Source organism: Littorina saxatilis, linkage group LG17, assembly GCF_037325665.1.
Source record: "Littorina saxatilis isolate snail1 linkage group LG17, US_GU_Lsax_2.0, whole genome shotgun sequence".
NCBI lineage: Eukaryota > Metazoa > Mollusca > Gastropoda > Littorinimorpha > Littorinidae > Littorina > Littorina saxatilis.
Window position 1 is genome coordinate 20,851,335 of NC_090261.1, and position 19,298 is coordinate 20,870,632.

Genomic DNA, 19,298 nt, shown 5'->3' on the forward strand with positions numbered 1-19,298 from the left:
TACCCGTGTGGACAAGTTCGGGGGAAAAGTCCGTAGGCTTCCGTTCACAAGAGGGATATGTCTGTTATCACACACGCTTTCTGGCTTCACTAAGCGTGAGCGTCGGAAAAAGTCTTTTCAGTTCTGCCTCCGACTTTTAAATTGTATCATTTGGGTTAATTTGGGTTTGTTTGGGTTCATTTGGGTAATAAAAAGCGCTCGCGCTGGACCCGAGTAGTCGCTCCCCCAGTATGAAAGTTTTTGTCTTGTGCACGTTTAAGACCAAGTGATTGCTCTGTGTGAATTACAGGCATTCCCTTTGCTTTATAAATACATTGGCATGCGAGCCGAGGATGTGCGTGGTGACTGGTACCGGTGTAACACGAGAAAATTACTCCCACGAGATTTTTACTCCGGAGTAAACATTTCGTACGAAAAAGTTACTCCCTTTACGAAAAAAGCACTCCCCCATTACACGAGAAAATTACTCCCCAAGACAGGTGAGTTCCGAGTAAACATTTCGTACAAAAATGTTACTCCCCTGACGAATAAATAACGAATAAATTACTTCACCCAAACACAAGCAATTTAACTTCCCATGCCAGGTGTACGAAATTTTTACTCCCTTGTCCCCTGTTAGTCTTGGTGGTGGAAGGGGTGGAAGGAGGGTAGCGCGACATTCGTGTGCGCGAGATCACTTATTTATGGAAAGCCGTTTGGCTCATAACTATTACAGCTGTAATTTAAAATAAATACAGCTGTATTTAATGATAAATACAGCTGTATTTAATCATAAATACAGCTGTATTTAAAAATAATTACACCTGTATTTAAAAATATATACAGCTGTATTTATTATTAAATACAGGTGTAATTATTTTTAAATACAGCTGCATTTAAAAAGAAATACAGCTGTATTTAAAAATAATTACACCTGTATTTAATAGTAAATACAGCTGTATTTAAAAATAAATACACCTGTAATTATTTTTAGATACAGGTGTAATTATTTTTAAATACAGCTGTATTTATTTTTAAATGCAGCTGCATTTAATAAATGCAGCTGAAACAAATTAGAACTTGAATCGGAAAATGTACGACATGCAAAGCGACAATCTCGTGGAGATACTACTTCCGGTTTGCGCCATCTTCCAAAATAGCGACGCCACTGGATCAGACCCGCCATTGCGTCAATTTGTTGCAGTCTGGTAATGAGCCAGAAGAAGTTTTAAGAAGGTAAGCAACGTTTTGTTTGCTTGTTCATTTGTGACTTAATGGAAGAAACAATGCGTGATCTTTGAAACACGGGTACCGGGTCCCGGTTTGTTTGATAACCACTGGCAGTGGGTCTGACTAATTACTACGCGACCGCACGCGACCACACGCGACCTTGCACTACCTTGCGCGACCTCAAACTAAAGCATGTTCACGTAATATTTTTTATATATATAGTATTTCACAACAATGTCTGACTTTATACCAATTTTTAAGTCAAAGAAATTAAAAATAACGGAGTTATAATGTATTTTGCGACGAACTATCGAGCTAAAGTGAAATCATCGTGATTCAGCGTCCGACCATGTTCGCATTCGTTTAAGAACGCAGGCTCAACCTCAAACTAAATAATATTCATGTAACATTTTATATATCTAGTATCTTCACAACATGATCATACTTTGAACCGAGTTTTAAGTCAGAGAAGTAAAAACAAAGTTAATTCTGATGCATTTTCAAAGCCTAGCGAGCAAAAGTGCAAACATCGGATGATTTCACTTTAGCTCGATAGCACGTCGCAAAATACATTATAGCTCCGTTATTTTTAATTTCTTTGACTTAAAACTTGGTATAAAGTCAGATAATGTTGTGAAGATACTATATATATAAAAATATTACATGCACCTGCTTTAGTTTGAGGTCGCGCAAGGTAGTGCAAGGTCGCGTGTGGTCGCGTAGTAATTAGTCAGACCGCTGGCAGTGGCAATCAAAGATGGCGTGTGAAAGCAACTTTCTGTGTTTTGGAGTTCATTAAATGTTGGGATGAATATGTCAGGTTTGAGGATGCACATTTCTGTAGGTTCATCTCGGTATTCCACCCCCTCGGCTTTCTGTTGTAAATATTAAGCTGAGCACGGTGATCGAATGTGGAAGCTACGTTTGGTCAAAGGTCACAGAAGATTTGCGTCGTGCAGCGAAGGAAAGAATCGCGATCTTGTTTCCGAATCGGTACCTCTTTGTTTTTCATTAGACCTGTCATTCTGCTTGCTCGGCTTTGTTAGATGTTTGCATATCGTGTTGCTATTTTCTTTGCTTTTATTATTGTTTCTTACTTGTGCTTCGTTTATCGATACAACGCAAGTAATAAAAGTGTTTGGCAATTTTCAGGGAAAATGGAATGCTACAAGTACAACGCATGGTGTATTCCAGGATATCTGATCAAGAGTTGGATGCGTTGGTGGAACCAATTACTGCTTCCAACAAGCTTACTGGGTCCTTAATGATACAAGCTCGTCTGAAAGGACAGGGGACAGTACTTCAGGTAACTCTTCTGTGCTGAATATTAGAATAGTAAAGCTTCAAAAAGGAATTTTAAACTGTTGAAAAACAACTGAGAAATGGACCAATGTTTCACAGTCACAGATTCTGATTTTAAAGTTAAGTAATACCGTTTTTATATTTAGTCAAGTTTTGACTAAATATTTTAACGTAGAGGGGGGAATCGAGACGAGGGTCGTGGTGTATGTGTGTGTGTGTGTGTCTGTCTGTCTGTCTGTCTGTGTGTGTGTTTCGATCCATCATACAACGCCGCAGCTATGGAGGTCAATGCGTTGCTTCGGCAGGGCACTGTGGACTCCCCTAGAGTTGTATTTTGGGACCATGATTTTATGTTTTCCGCTGGAAAACAGTTTACGTTACCTGAATTTGCAGCGTCATTTCCTGGGTGATGGTGTGCATCTAGCAAACGTATATTCCCAAGCTTGGGACCTGTTGGCGTAACATATCAAGATCAAGAAGATCAAGCAACGTCAGGACAGGCCAGGTTGTACAAGTCCCTTCGTCAGGCGATAAACACAGTCGGTTTTTGTGTGATTAAATAATGTTGTAGCCGGGTCAGGTTGCATTGTGCGTTTTGACTGATCAGCTTACAAAGCACGGGTATAGGAACAGGGAATCTTCAAATTGTTTACATTTTCTTTCTTGTTTGATGCGGGTGGGTGGCATTATAAATCGAAGGCTCTAAATGGGGTCAACCAGATCGGTAGATGGGAAGTAACTCGAGTTTATGACAGGCTCGTTGTGGATGATGTCCCTTGTCTAAAAACCAGTTCAAGGTGGAATGGTTCTTCGATCAACACGATTGTTGAGTGTTCTGTCAAATCAAGATATCGTGACATGTTTCAACAGTATGTTTCTGTGTTGGTGGATAGTATGGATCAGTGTTTTTCCAGAGTACTTGGAAATAATTTTCAGGTGAGATTCTGATGAACATGTTGGTGTTACGATGCCTTTTCATGTGAGCGTTTGTCAATTCAGAGAATCAGAATATTTGTTCCTGTGGAGGTACTGTATGTCAATTACCTGTTAGGTGGGTGTTTGTCATTTCAATGAATCAGGAAATATTGGTTCCTGTGGAGGTACTGTTTTGTCGATCACCTGTTATTTTGCCTAGGAGATTCCAAATTTATTTTGGTTGTGGTACTGTGGGCTAGGTAATATTTCATGTGTTTGACTTTGCAGAGAATCGGGAAACGTTTTTCCTGTGGAGGTACTGTTGTCACTTGTGTTGGCTGGTGCCTCACAGGTTACAAACACTATTTTGGTTAAAGTACATGTACCGTGGGCTAGGTAATATTTCATGGTGGGGCTGATTTTTCAGAGAATCAGAAAACATGGTTCGCTGTTGTTCTTTTTGTCAAATTAAGCTATAGGGCCTCAGAGATTCCAACATTAGTTAGTATGTGGATTTGTTAGCCAGGTATTATGTTAGTGTGTGACAGTTCAGAGAACCATGATGTAATTTCCTGTTGGTGTTCTGTTTGTCATAAATGTATTGAGCCTCAGAGATTCCAAACTCGTTTGGTGGGGGTACTGGGTGCCAGGATTTGAGTTTGACACAGAAAACACAATTGGTTTGAAGTACTTTGGGCCAGATTTTAATCAATTTCTTTGGTTTGTATTTCAGTCTCCCAAAATCTGGTGACAACTTCAGAAGTATGGGATATTAAACACCTTTTACAGGCTGAACAGTGAAGGCGTTGTCAACTCCTGCAAGGAGCAGCAGACGAGTTCAAGGCTTATGTGTAATTCTCAGTAATCTGACAAATAAGGCTGTGTTCACATATATATCCTGTTTTTTATGCACAGGAATATGCCTCCCAGGAGGGCAGCGTCAAGGCGGGTAGCCGAAGTGACCCGAGCCGCTGCAGGTCGGCCGAGGGCCAGCAACCAGACAGCCTCGCAGCGACAACCCGGTGGGTTTGAGTCAGCCACAGCAGGAGGGGAAGAAAGCGCCACTGCTTTGGCCGCGGTATTGGCTGAGCTACGCAGGCTGGGGGAGCGGCAAGAGACCTGCCAAGTGGCCATTGTCTCGCTCCAGAAAGACAACCAACGTCTGCAAGAAGCTGTTTCGGGTGATCGTGAGGCCATCGCCTCAACATCGGGATCGATGACAACCGGTACCAGCAATTCTACCCTGTCTGGCTCGGTTGCCAACCTGGTCAACACAATCACAGGTGAGGCGGCCGCCCAATTTTGTTCGTCGAGGATAAAGTTAAACGCAGGATCTGGGGCCCGGGGCGTCAATCCACAATGACAACTGAAAAGTTTCAAATGGAAGCGTGTCAATGTTAATTGTAATTCAATCTGACAATGATCTCTTTCCCGCGTTCATGCGGTTGCAAACAGACCAGAATTGGTTCTGTTCTGTTCACATAGTACTTTGAGTTCACTTACATGCAAGGGTGATGCACAGTATTCCTATGGAGAGAACTTCATCTTTAAGTGTACTTCGATTAACTGAAGATATTCAATTGTTTACTTCAATGTGGGAGGTGTGCAATGTGTAAATACACATCAACTCAGTCAGTAAGATTTATGTGCAGGTGTATGATGCAGAGCTGTCAGCCCCTATGAAGCTTCATGTGTAGCAATCTTGAATTTATAGAGTAGCAAATGGTGTTTATCTTTAAGTATTGCATCATCTTATAATCCACTGCACCTACATGTTTATAAATATGTCAAGACACAAATGTTGCAATAACTGTGTTCAGACAAGAAAACAGCAGCAGGAACAAATGAACATTGTAGGGTGTCTGTATAACGAAGTAGCATTTTCTGTTTTACAAGTAGCATGCTACATCGAAAGCGTAATAGTCTGCAGCTCTAATTGGGCCACTAATGCGGCATGGTGCTTTTGGATTCCACAAGTTATTTTGCATGTTGTTTTTAAGGCAAATATGTCAGAAGCTCCTAAAGAACTTTAGTGGGTAAGCCTGTGACATTGTTGTCCACATAGAGAATACTATATGGTTTCCTATGAAATACCAGTTTTACACAAGTTGTGCTTTTAAATATTAAACTGCGAACAATATTTCAAAACACTAGTGTAAAACTGGTATCAAACAGGAAGCCATGTAGTATTCTGTTTATCCTACATACAGGGTTCGTACAGGTCATGGAAAACCTGGAAAGTCATGGAATTTGATTTTTAATTTTGCAGGCCTGGAAAGTCATGGAATTTCAATTCAAGTCATGGAATTTCAATTCAAGTCATGGAATTTAATATAAATAAGAAAAAAAAAAAATAACCTTTAGCACGCCAGCTTTCTTTCGAGTTGTTTCTTGACAACAAAAAGTATGCGGAATTGGAACGATATTAGGCCACAAAAAAAAATGCTTTGGTTACGGTTTTATGGCCAAAATTAATAGGGTAGGTAGGTCGATTAAACTTTTGGTTTTTTTTTGTTTTTGTTTTTGTTGGTTGGTCCCTCTTGAAATGATAAAAATATTTGTGTATGCAGGATATTCGAGGTATTTTCATATTGGTGTATTTGGAACCACAGATATTAATTACTTTTTCATGTTAAGAAAAGAAAACTGGACATACCCCTTAAACTGTATAGTGCCACTAGTGAACACAGTCTTGAACGCAGTCTGGACTGATTGTCACAAATTGAAAACAAGAGGCGAAGCCATCAAGGCTCACGTAAGAAATCGACAAACAGTAACACAAACTCAATCACTCCGTCACACACACACACACACACACACACACACACACACACACACACACACACACACACATACATACACATACACACACACACACACACACACACACACACACACACACACACAGAGAAAGAGCATAGGTGAAACTGTGCAAGAAAGCGAGACACTAGATCTAGATCTGTCTGTCTGCATGTAGCCTACTTACAAGGACACGACTGCCAACTAGTCTCGGCGCGCTCAAAATAATAATGACCGAGACTTTCAGTACTTCCTTCGCGTGACGTCTAACCCTCTTACGTCATAATGTGACGTCAATGTAATGTGACGTCTTCAAATGTTAGAGTTTCTACCACAGACATACACACGCACAGACGCACGCACGCACGCACAGACAGACAAAGTTACGATCGCATAGGCTACACTTACGTGAGCCAACTAGTCAAAATACAGTAGCTGATGATTCCTTTCACTTTATACAAGTTTTCTTAAACAGAAGTCTTTCCATCAAAAAGTTGCACTCTTCGAGTACCGACTTATCAGTCGTGTTTGTTCGATATGAACGCACTTTCCGAATACGATTGCAAATGCAGACGACATCTTTTTACGTTCGCGCAACGAACGAACGCACGAGACTGACTTCCCTTGGATATGGGAGTTGTAAAAAGCGGAGTGGTGTCCCTTGTCGGTCTTGTTGTTGTCTGCTCGCCGGCGATCGATGTTTTCTCTGTGCCGTGGTGTTGTCGTTTTCGGTGGGTTTTTGTGTGTGTGTGTGTTTTTTTGTGTGTGTATGTATCGTATGTGTTTGGTTCATTTTATTTTTAGCTTTAGGACCAAAAAAAAAAGTTTAGGGTCGGCCCAAAAAGTTAGGGTCGGTCGGGAAACCGTAACCAAAGCATTTTTTTTTTTTGGCCTTACCAAGGAAGATCTTCGCAATGAACTGTGTATCGCGGTGAAAAAAATGACAGTTCGTCAAGTCACAGTGTTAGTGACGGTTATGAAGCGGAATTTACGAAAGTGCAGATGGATACAAACAGTGGCTGGTCCAGTTTAGTGAAATGACAGGACCAGCAAACATTACCGATAATCTGACTGCGTAGCAAATGCTTGACTTGCTTGTCAAAGAGACACTGCGTAGAAACTGACTCAAATTCAGTGCAAAGCAAGCCAGTGTCAAAACTGGCAGTGACAAGACGTAAAAAGTTTGCGTGTTCGGAAATGGCGACCTGTGGATCTAGTCATGGAAAATGTTATTGAGGCTCATGGAAAAGTCATGGAATTTTGTTTCTAAAAACCAGTGGGGACCCTGTACATACTGTTGCATGTTCATTGCTGTAAATGTCCCTTTGTCGAAGCGCCCAGATTGAAGAAGCTTAAAAATTGAACCTGGATCTCTCCGAATGCCTCGTGTAATCTTTTATGTCAAAGCAAGGAAATGTCACTGGTGTGGTGTTTACGTTCTTAAAATTCTTCCGAGTGTTCAAAGAAGGACGCTTGTTTCGGTATTGGAGGCAGTGAAAAATCAGGTCCTTGTCAGACAAGACCTCTTTACACATGCAATGTAGAGTGAATGGTATTGTTATGACATGAGTGGTATGTCACGTTAGTGTAATAAGTTGTATTCTTACACGCTCCACAAAGGCACAGAGTACGGGGAGCCATCCAGCGGGTTGATCCTGGTGGAGTAGCTGTCAGAGCTTTGGCGTTGAGGCCCACGAGACGTCGTCTGTACCAAGTATCAGGACCAAACGCTCTCTGGCATCTAGACGGATACCACAAGTTGATATCGTGAGTACAGCTACAAATACATACACTGGGCACAAAAAAATCCTTTTTCAAAATTTGGTGAATGTTGAGTGTGTCCGGTGGTGGGGAGGATGTTGGGGGTTGTGCCAGTTTGAACATGGAATTTGAGTGGATTGATACAGGTGGCATAAGGAATTCTCTTAAACATTATTTTATGACGCTGGAATCTTTCTTTTAAGACCTACATAACCCTGAGATAATAAGGTCTTATAATGGGGGTAAACTTACAGAGGTTATGAGCAGAATATCTTAGAGAACAGCATACCTGCCAATTGCTACGATTTTGGCGCAGCATGCTCCGATTTTGCAGGAATTGCTACGCTGCTACTCTAAGCCCTGAGCCGCTACGCTAAAAAAAAAAAAAAATGACAAGCGTGCAAAATGTTCACTTATTGCTTGACAATCAACAATGAACATTGCATAACTAGTCGAGTACCGATGGCTGGGAACCACTCCGTTATGACTCGATATTGTCCACGTGACTTGCTTAGCAAATCGTGAATTTTATTGCAAGCATTCGCATTTCCGGTGACTCTATGCGCCAATTGTGAATTTGATTAGAATATGCAATGCACTTGTTAAGTTGTAAGCTGTGCACAGTGACGGTGTTAGAAGTGGAAACTGGAGGGAGACAGGATAAAAACGGGGAAACGTAAGGGTGGTGAAGATTATGGTGCAAGTTCCACGCCGATGCGGGCAAATCATTTTCAACGATTTTTGCCGAAGAATTCGACAGACTTTGCGTGCATAGGTAATAATACCTGCTATTCCGACTTGGTTGTGTGACAGACGTTTTCTTCCACACGAGATTACGTTGATTGTCTAAATCTACTTTTTGACGGAAGTGACCGAACAACTGTGAATGACGTCTCGGTATATGGGAATGACGTCACAGTCATCGTCACAGTCTGTATCTTTTGAAGCATCGCATTCTTCATGACGTCTTTCTGTGTCTGCATCCGCAAAATGTTTGTTCATTCCGGAATCTTTGTCATCTATGTTCAGAACTCTGTCCTTATAGTGTCAGACAAACAGGCCTCCTGAGCGAACCACTTTGCAAGGGAAGTTAAATTCGCGTATGGAAACAGTACTGTCGTCTGGGGTGCCGTTTTCAGTATTCTGAGCGTTGAAGAATTTGTAAAGAGAAGAAACGATAACAGCAGGAGAAATAAAAGTCGTGTGTGCATTTTATGTTTTTTTGGAGTGACGATTTTGAGTTTGAATCCGTTCTTGCCATGCTCCTAAAGCGTGTAACATACAATCTTGCATACGTTTGCTTTAGTAGTGGCAAAGAAGGAAAGCGTGTGACATTGAACTATGTCACACGCTTTCCTTCTTTGCCACTACTAAAGCAAACGTGTGCAAGATTGTATGTTACACGCTTTGGAGCATGTGCAAGAACGGATTCAAACTCGAAATCGTCCCTCCAAAAGCCCCAAAATGCACACACGACTTTTATTTCTCCTGCTGTTGTCGTGTCTTCTCTTTACAAATTCTTCAATGCTGAGAATACTGAAAACGGCATCCCAGACTACAGTACTGTTTCCATACGCGAGTTTAGCTTCCCTTGGAAAGTGGCTCGCTCAGGAGGCCTGTTAGTCTGAAACTAGAAGGACAGAGTTCTGAACATAGATGACAAAGACCCCGGAAAGAACAAACATTTCGCGGATGCAGACACAGAAAGACGTCATGAAGAATGGAATGCTTCAAAAGATACAGACTGTGACGATGACTGTGACGTCATTCACATATACCAAGACGTCATTCATAGTTGTTCGTTCACTTTCGTCAAAAAGTAGATCTCTCCACAATGGCTGCTCCTGTGTTTAGGTTTATCAAGCGTGAGTACACAAAACGTGTTTGTTCTCTCCTCTGTTGAAGCTGTGAGACATAATCGCCATTACGAGCTAGTCGTGTGACAGAGAGTGTTCTTGCACACTCGACTGCTGCTGTTTCACTCCGGCTAAAGCCGTCGTGAAACATCTACAGTCTCGTGTGCAAGAAAACTCTCTGTCACACGACTAGCTCGTAATAGCGGGTAATGTTTAGACGGTTGTAATGTCGTAAAGCTCTCAGAATCTTACAAACGTTTTTGATGGCATTTTAAATGCGGGCTTGCGATTCAAATTTAAGATTATGCTAGTGCTACGCTTATAAACACCAATTGCAACTCTGACATTGGGTGAAAGTTCCAAAATGCTACTCTTTGGGCTTCACAGGGGTTGGCAGCTATGAAACAGGGTCTTGAAAATGTCTTGTTTGGGATCGTAAAAGGAAGGGCGTCTTCTAAGGGGTAGGTGGGTAACGAAGGTGAGTCGTGTGCAAGTATTTGCTTTTCTTTTCTTTTTATTTTGTCATTTTCTGGATATGTAATGAAAGACTGGTCCATTGATGATTTCCCCACGGAATACAAAACATATTCTGGTTATACCTTACCATTTCTACTGGGTGGTTATTTAAATTTGGTTGCTTGGTGTTTTTTTTAACAATAAACACCCCTTCAAGTTAACAGAGAAATAAGCAGAGGGGGGAATACTTTTCGGTGAATACCAAGCTACCTAGTCCTAACAAATAACCACCCAGCAACCAGTCTGAATCCTCGATAGCTCATAGGTTGAGAAACCACACTGTGTGGTCACTGCTTGGTGACTGAAAAGTTCTGAATGCTCAAATATTCGAAAGAGGAAAGAGCTCATACATACTGCATTTACACTATTCATTTCAGGTTTCAACACACAGAATCCAATATAAGATCCATAAGTTTGGTTTTTTTCTAAATCAAAATCTACGTTGTACCAGACACAAGGTCTCAAGGCAAGTAACTCTCATATTTTGTGTAGAAAATAGAGTTGTTCCCATTTTGCATTTGTACAAATAAAAAGACAGTAATCTGTAGGTCAATTATATTTCACTTCATAAATAGAACTTTTTTTCCCGAGATACTTAAACATGAAAAGAACGCAAAAATATTTGCCTTATCGTCTTAGCAGAACAACTATGTACTTTATTTTATTCGAAATTAAATTAACTGCTATAAAGAGTTTGCAGAATTGCGCAATTTTCACAGAACTCTTCAACCATGGATTAATCACATGCTTGTGCAGGTAGACTGGCTGAGTGAATAATACTTGATCAAAATAATTATGTGTGCTGTGGGCAGGCTGTCTGTCTGTCCAAGGACAAACAAGTCGCGTAAGGCGAAAATACAATATTTAGTCAAGTAGCTGTCGAACTCACAGAATGAAACTGAACGCAACGCAACGCAGCAAGACCGTATACTCGTAGCATCGTCACTCCACCGCCCGTGGCAAAGGCAGTGCCCGTGGAATTGACAAGAAGAGCGGGGTATTCGTTGCGCTGAGAAGGGTAGCACGCTTTTCTGTACCTCTCTTCGTTTTAACTTTCTGAGCGTGTTTTTAATCCAAACATATCATATCGATATATTTTTGGAATCAGGAACCGACAAGGAATAAGATGAAAGTGTTTTTAAATTGATTTCGAAAAAAAAATTTGATAATAATTTTTATATATTTAATTTTCAGAGCTTGTTTTTAATCCGAATATAACATATTTATATGTTTTTGGAATCAGCAAATGATGGAGAATAAGATAAACGTAAATTTGGATCGTTTTATAAATTTTTATTTTTTTTTACAATTTTCAGATTTTTAATGACCAAAGTCATTAATTAATTTTTAAGCCACCAAGCTGAAATGCAATACCGAAGTCCGGGCTTCGTCGAAGATTACTTGACCAAAATTTCAACCAATTTGGTTGAAAAATGAGGGCGTGACAGTGCCGCCTCAACTTTCACGAAAAGCCGGATATGACGTCATCAAAGACATTTATCAAAAAAATGAAAAAAAAACGTTCGGGGATTTCATACCCAGGAACTCTCATGTCAAATTTCATAAAGATCGGTCCAGTAGTTTAGTCCGAATCGCTCTACACACACACACACAGACACACAGACACACAGACACACGCACATACACCACGACCCTCGTTTCGATTCCCCCTCGATGTTAAAATATTTAGTCAAAACTTGACTAAATATAAAAATGTAACGTTGAGCTGTTATCTCAGAAGTTTATACAGCTAGACCTCTGAAACTTTGCACACTTTTATTTGATGATTTCACGAAGTGACCCCAGTTTCGTTGACCCTCATCAAATTTTGGGGTCACAGCGGGGTCATGTTCGTTTAATAAAAACTTAACGTTGATGTTATCTCAGATGTGTTTTTAGCTAGAGCTTTAATAGTACGCACACTTCTAGGTTTTGATAATCTACCAACTTGACATAAGATTGTGGGCGGGGATGTAGCTCAGTCGGTAGCGCGCTAGATTTGTATCCAGTTGCCTGCTGTCAGCGTGAGTTCGTCCCCACGTTCGGCGGGAGATTTATTTCTCGGAGTCAACTTTGTGTGCAGACTCTCCTCGGTGTCCGAACACCCCCGTGTGTACACACAAGCACAAGACCAAGTGCGCACGAAAAAGATCCTGTAATCCATGTCAGAGTTCGGTGGGTTATAGAAACAAGAAAATACCCAGCATGCTTCATCCGAAAGCGGCGTATGGCTGCCTAAATGGTGGGGTAAAAATGGTCATACACGTAAAATTCCACTCGTGCAAACCACGAGTGCACGTGGGAGTTTCAGCCCACGAACGCATAAGAAGAAGAAGAAGACATAAGGTTGATTGACCTTCGTCACAGCCCACTTCGTCAACATCACGGGCCAAAGAATCTAGACACAGCCATCGTCGAACGCTGAAGAAGAAGAAGATTGACCTTCGTCAAGTTTTGGGGTCACAGGGGGTCATGTTCGAATCAAAATATCTTAACATTGATGTTATCTCAGGTGTTTTTGAAGCTTGAGCTTTGAAACTTTGAACACTTGAAGGATTTGATAATCTACCTACGTGACCCTAGTTTGGTTGATCCCTGTCACATTTTGGGGTCACAGTGGGGTCAAGTTTGTAAAAGCTTTACATTGCGGTTTTTGAGTCACTTGAGAAAAAGTGACTCTATGTAATCGGTCAGTGTTAGTCTGTCCGGCCGGCCGGCCGGCCGGCCGGCCGTCCGTAGACACCACCTTAACGTTGGACTTTTCTCGGAAACTATCAAAGCGATCGGGCTCATATTTTGTTTAGTCGTGACCTCCAATGACCTCTACACTTTAACGATGGTTTCGTTGACCTTTGACCTTTTTCAAGGTCACAGGTCAGCGTCAAAGGAAAAATTAGACATTTTATATCTTTGACAAAGTTCATCGGATGTGATTGAAACTTTGTAGGATTATTCTTTACATCAAAGTATTTACATCTGTAGCCTTTTACGAACGTTATCAGAAAAACAAGGGAGATAACTAGCCTTTTCTGTTCGGCAACACACAACTTAACGTTGGGCTTTTCTCGGAAACTATAAAAGTGACCGGGCTCAAATTTTATGTGAACGTGACTCCCAGTGACCTCTACACTTTGACGTCTGCTTTGGTGACCTTTGACCTTTTTCAAGGTCACAGGTATGTCTTGAAGGAAAAAAATTGAAATATCATATCTCTGAAACTATTCATCGGATTTGATTCAAACTTTATAGGATTATTCTTTACATCAAATTATTTACATCTGTATTGTGTTGTGAATAGCAATTTCTTCCTGTCCATCTGATGCCTCATATAATATTCAGAACTGCGAAAGTGACTCGATCGAGCGTTTGCTCTTCTTGTCTCAGTTATTTTTTATTAAATTTCACTGAATTGTATGTGTTATTAACCAGCAGACATTACCAAAATTTTGCTTATTTTTATCAAATTTTAGAGTCCCAGCAGTTAGTGGAATCCTCCTTTTAAGACCTACAAGACCCTTAAGGCTTATGGACATGACGAAGAAAAGTCATATAAAGCAATTGCTTTTCTTGATTTATTTCTTTGCAAAATTGAAGAAAGGTGGATTAAATGGGTTACACACCTTTTCTCAATGATATATATTAAAAATAATGGTCTTGATTCTCGGTCATGAAAAAGCACTTTGACCATTACTTTTTAATATTTACTGAGCATGTTACCTGTACTTATTTCCCAATAACTCTTTAATCAGAATTTGTGTGGTGAAATCACATATGGAAACGGATCTCTGTTTGTTATATTGCAGGTGGAAAATGGTGATTCATGGGGCAATCGATGGCTTTAGCCGGGCCACTACCTTCCTCCATGCCACCGAAACAACAGGTCAGAGACCGTTCGGGATCTGTTTTTGGGTGGAACCCAACGCTTTGGACTCCCGTCAAGAGTCCGCATGGACCATGGTGGCGAGAATCTGGATGTCGTCGCCCTCATGAACGAACACAGGGGAGAAGGGAGAGGCAGTGCGATGCAAGGCCGCAGTGACCATAACCAAAGGATCGAGCGTCTCTGGCTCGACGTCTGGAAAGATGTGGTGAACCCTTACCATGACCTGTTTACTGCTATGGGAACACCACAGGCAGAAGGTGGTCTGGGGATACTGAACATGGACAATCCCATTCACTTGTGGGCCCTCCACTATGTTTTTCTGCCCAGGCTGAACCGGTCCCTACAGTGGTTTGTGGAACAGAAGAACCACCAACCCCTGAGGACAGAGCGCAACAGAACTCCCCTGCAGCTCTTCTTCAGGGGGATGCTGGAGAGACGAGCCAGCACATCCACAGCAGTACAGGACTTCTGGAAAGGGAGAAGCCTTCAATCGATAATCGAGGACCATCCTTTGCCAGACAGTCGTTAGGATGTGCCTGCCACGGCTTGCCCCCTCTCTGAGGAACAGCTCGTGCAACTAACGGAGCGCATTGACCCTCGGAGTGGGCCACCCACCGATCAACATGGTCAGATGTTGTTCTCCAGTTCGTTGCCAACATGCTCGAGTAAAAAAAAAGTTAGCTTGTGGACACCCCAAACCTGAAGTGTATAGCAGACCTGTGAACCCATACGATTTTGCCATATTTTGTACGCTTGATTGTCCAGACTACAAGCAGATTGGTCAGTGGAATCACAAGAAAAATTCATTGTCTACTTTTATTTACAAGCGCAGGGTTCGACACTAGCGGGGGCGGGGGGCGGAACGCCCCAGAGTTTTGTGTTCCGCCCCAATTATTGCCGAAGCTTGGGGCCCACTCCGCCCCAGGATAAATTCCAACAATGACAAACCGAAATTTCTAATGCCAGAGCCAATCACTAAAAATCGCCAGTCATAGTCGTCACTGAAATTTGCGTTACGATCAATGCCGCAGTCAAGAAGAAAAAAAACCCATTGAAATCGTCGAAGGACAATGCCGCAAGGGAAATAACTCCCAAATTGCGCTCTTTAGCGTGAGAGATAAGTATCGCCTTCAAATGCCAAACGCAAAATGTGGCGACACATCCCTGGTGTAAAAAGACCTGGAAATGAAGATGAAGAACAGGGTGGAGAGAAACGAAAAAAGGAGACCGATGCAGCCAAAAGCGTGAAGCTCTGTCGTAATTTCAATGTCAAATGGTTGAAAGAATTACCCTGGCTTCAGTACGATGAAGAAAAACAAACAATGCATTGCCGCACGTGAATAATGAGAGTGGGCCCCAGATTTTTGTTTTCCGCCCCAGCAATTTCCATCTCTGGGGCCAGTGTGGCCCCAGGCCAAATAAGTTAGTGTCGACCCCTGAAGCGCATTCCAAAGCCGATCCAGTGTTTTGACACATGATTACTGCTTTTGTCAATGAAAGAAGCATTCGTTTTAAATTGTAAACTTATTAGGCTACTTGCCCTATCCGCGCCAGCCACGTAATCGTGCAATAAATCTGCAATATCTTGCATGGCGTTGGGAGGTGTGCCTCAATTTGCGGGTTTGCTTTGAGACCTCAGAGTAAGGATGTGTCTGGGTGCAGACACTTCGCCTTCCAAAAAGTTAATTTGCACTGAGCAGCATTGGGCTGCAACAATGAAAGCCTCAAAAACAATCAATAAAGTTTGTTCAAAGTACCAAGCATGGTAGAAGGTATAAGCAACTGTTTTTTTCAAATTGGTTTAAATCTGCGCTCTAATTCTAAACCAATCTTTGTAAAGTGGAAAGTCATTCAAATAAAGCGAAATTATGTCCGCTGTGTATTTTATTATTTTTAAACACAGGTACTGCACCACGAAAACAATATTGCTAAAAAAAAAAAAAAAATACGTACACTTTGTGAAAGAAAGTTGCAAAGAAAGTTTTACACAATGATTTGCCATTAGGTTACCTGTTTAATTGCACCAAATTTCTTTTGATGTATCTATAGTATAGATTTATAAGGTTGAAAATTGCTGAAAGTTTTTAAAACAGACTATTGTTTTTGAAAAAGACCTTAGTGTATTTTTAGGTTTATTGATGCTAGATATATTTATATATATATATATATATATATGGCTTGCCCAATCCAACGTATAAAGGAACTCATTGTTATTCAGCCATTAACCTTCGCCGGCACTCGTTATCGACTACACACGAACGCATTCGTGGGGCCAAGCAGACCCATGCTTCTCAAAGAAGGAAAAATGTGCATATCCTTCCGTGGCACTCGTGGGGCCGTGCAGACCCATGCTTCTCAAAGAACGAAAAATATGCATATCCTTCCGTGGCACTCGTGGGTCCGTGCGGACACAGAAGGGTGTTTGATGCAAATATCTCTTAAACGAGTTGGAATTTTTTTATTGAGCTTTTAGAAATGCCTCAGACACCTAAAAAGCTCATTAAATTTCAGTGATAATTAATTAATTAATTAATTAATGGTCAAATTTAGACTACACACGGTATTTGGTAAAATATTATGGGTCTGCATGGCCCCACGAGTGCCACGGAAGGGTTTGCACAATTGTCCTTCTTTGAGAAGTATGGGTCCGCATGGACCCACGAGTGCCTCGGAAGGGTATACACGCTTTTCCTTCTTTGAGAAGTATGGGTCCGCACGTCCTCACGAATGCTTCCGTGTGTAGTCTAAATTTGACCATTAATTAATTAATTAATTAATTATCACTGAAATTTAATGAGCTTTTAGGAGATGAAAGCTTTGTAGGTGTCTGAGGCATTTCTAAAAGCTCATTAAAAAATTCCAACTCGTTTAAGAGATATTTGCAATCAAACACCCTTCTGGGTCCGCACGGACCCACGAGTGCCTCGGAAGGGTATACACGCTTTTCCTTCTTTGAGAAGTATGGGTCCGCACGTCCCCACGAATGCTTCCGTGTGTAGTCTAAATTTGACCATTAATTAATTAATTAATTATCACTGAAATTTAATGAGCTTTTAGGAGATGATAGCTTGTTAGGTGTCTGAGGCATTTCTAAAAGCTCATTAAAAAATTCCAACTCGTTTAAAAGATATTTGCAATCAAACACCCTTCTGGGTCCGCACGGACCCACGAGTGCCGGCGAAGGTTAAAGACATTTTCCGAATTACAATGGTTTAATAGCCAACTTGCACAATACCCCTTTTGAACAGCTCTCTGGTGCGAAAGATAAGGAAGGTTCACTTCCCTACGGGCAAACGTTTTGCTCTCACAAGCACTGGTGTTCTCTGGCTTGTGTAAAAAACCCAAAATAAAATCTCAATCGCCTTACTTTTGTATACAGGACATGCTTGGGTACTTTGAACGAACTAAAGGATTATTCTTGCGGCTATTATTGCCGCAGCCAATAAACCTTTAACGACTTTGTGTGTGTCTGTGTGTGAATGCTCTGATTTGTTTTGCTATTGTGTATTGCCGTGAGCTCCGGCGAGAAGGGGTGATTAATTTATGTTCATTATTATTATGTCTCACTGTGTTTTCACAGCTGTACAGAACAGTGAAAGGGATACTCGTTCAAACTTTGGTATGATGCCATGAGCGCCATAGTTTAACTAGAGTCAAATCAGTTATTTTTCTTTTTATATTCAATGGTGCCTCATTCACCCATATTCATCAGAACATAAGCTATTTGCAACGTTCATTGAAGGTCAAGGTCACTTTAAGTTACCTATCAAACCTCATAGTGGTGTTTATTGTTTATGGTTAGTGTTTTCCCCTGGAGCAATTTTTTGATTAGTGCTTTTGTGAACAAGAAACAATTAACAAGTGGCTGCTTTTGTGAACAAGAAACAATTAACAAGTGGCTCTATCCCATCTCCCCCCCACCCCTTCCACGTCGCGATATAACCTTCGTGGTTGAAAACACCAAATAAAGAAAGAAAGTGTTTTAAACATTTTCAGTTCTCCATTTAGTTTGGTGAAGTAGTGTAGAGCATTTTTTGAACATCAATAATCATGTATGAATTTATTGCATGTTTGTTGCTAGAATATTAATCATTCTTCTGCTGAAAGTAAACATTGTGGTGAGTCGCATAGGTACCCCCCGCGGGTTTGGGGGAAGAATTTACCCGATGCTCCCCAGCATGTCGTAAGAGGCGACTAACTGATTCTGTTTCTCCTTTTACCCTTGTTAAGTGTTTCTTGTATAGAATATAGTCAATTTTTGTAAAGATTTTACTCAAGCAGTATGTAAGAAATGTTATGTCCTTTGTACTGGAAACTTGCATTCTCCCAGTAAGGTAATATATTGTACTACGTTGCAAGCCCCTGGAGCAAATTTTTGATTAAGTGCTTTTGTGAACAAGAAACAAGTGACAAGTGGCTCTATCCCATCTCCCCCCGTCGCGATATAACCTTCGTGGTTGAAAACAATGTTAAACACCAAATCAAAGGTGAGTTTTAGATACTAAAATGTGCCAACAATTTTAACAGCACACCTGAGTCCCCTTTTTACTTTAGTTGCAAGATCAGTACATGTTCTATCACGGAATTTTGTTTTGTTTTTGTAATTATGTGTATTTAGAGATTTTTCAAACCAAACTATTAATCTTTGAGCTCAGATGTCCTACTTTTTGACGAATTGGTATGTTTATTCAAGGTAAGCTAGACGAATCATTTGTATCAGGAAACTAAATGAAATTCTGATTTTATGTGAAAAATTGAATCAGTATCACAACAATTTCAAAAATTATTCATATTATGTGCTGGTTAATGACTATTAAATTTGCAAGCCAAAGCTCTGTTTGCATTCTGAATTTTGCATGTAAATGTCCCATTTCAAAGATCACCTATATATTTAGGTGTGTGTGTAGTCTTTTTAAGAACATCAATTATATACATTTATTGGATCTTGATTGCTTGAATGTGTATGACACATAATTCTTGTGTATGAATAAATGTGTATGACAAGTTTGAATATTGGATAATACAAATTGTTTGTATGGATTTTGATTCCTGTATGG

At 40.8% G+C, this 19,298-nt stretch overlaps 1 protein-coding gene across 3 annotated transcripts; it reads left to right on the forward strand.

Moving 5' to 3' along the window:
• The first annotated feature begins 1,928 nt into the window (after positions 1–1,928).
• On the forward strand, positions 1,929–19,252 carry LOC138952764 (uncharacterized). Of its 3 annotated transcripts, none has more exons than XR_011451414.1 (4): positions 1,929–2,029; positions 2,362–2,515; positions 4,342–4,709; positions 7,846–8,966. XR_011451414.1 is itself a non-coding variant. In XM_070324485.1 (3 exons), the coding sequence occupies exons 1-2, from the start codon at positions 4,334–4,336 to the stop codon at positions 7,890–7,892; spliced, it is 423 nt and encodes a 140-aa protein (XP_070180586.1). In that variant the 5' UTR covers positions 3,778–4,333; the 3' UTR covers positions 7,893–7,992; positions 14,162–19,252. The 3 variants fall into 3 exon arrangements, 1 of the variants encoding a protein (XP_070180586.1); XR_011451413.1 differs by having other exon boundaries at positions 1,945–2,202; XM_070324485.1 differs by lacking the exons at positions 1,929–2,029; positions 2,362–2,515 and adding an exon at positions 14,162–19,252 and having other exon boundaries at positions 3,778–4,709; positions 7,846–7,992.
• The last annotated feature ends 46 nt before the right edge of the window (positions 19,253–19,298 follow it).

Coding starts and splice junctions, on each gene's coding strand:
- LOC138952764 (XM_070324485.1), top strand. CDS start 4,334: ATGCACAGGAATATGCCTCCCAGGAGGGCAGCGTCAAGGCGGGTAGCC. Junction 4,710..7,845: donor CCTGGTCAACACAATCACAG/GTGAGGCGGCCG, acceptor CGCTCCACAAAG/GCACAGAGTACGGGGAGCCA.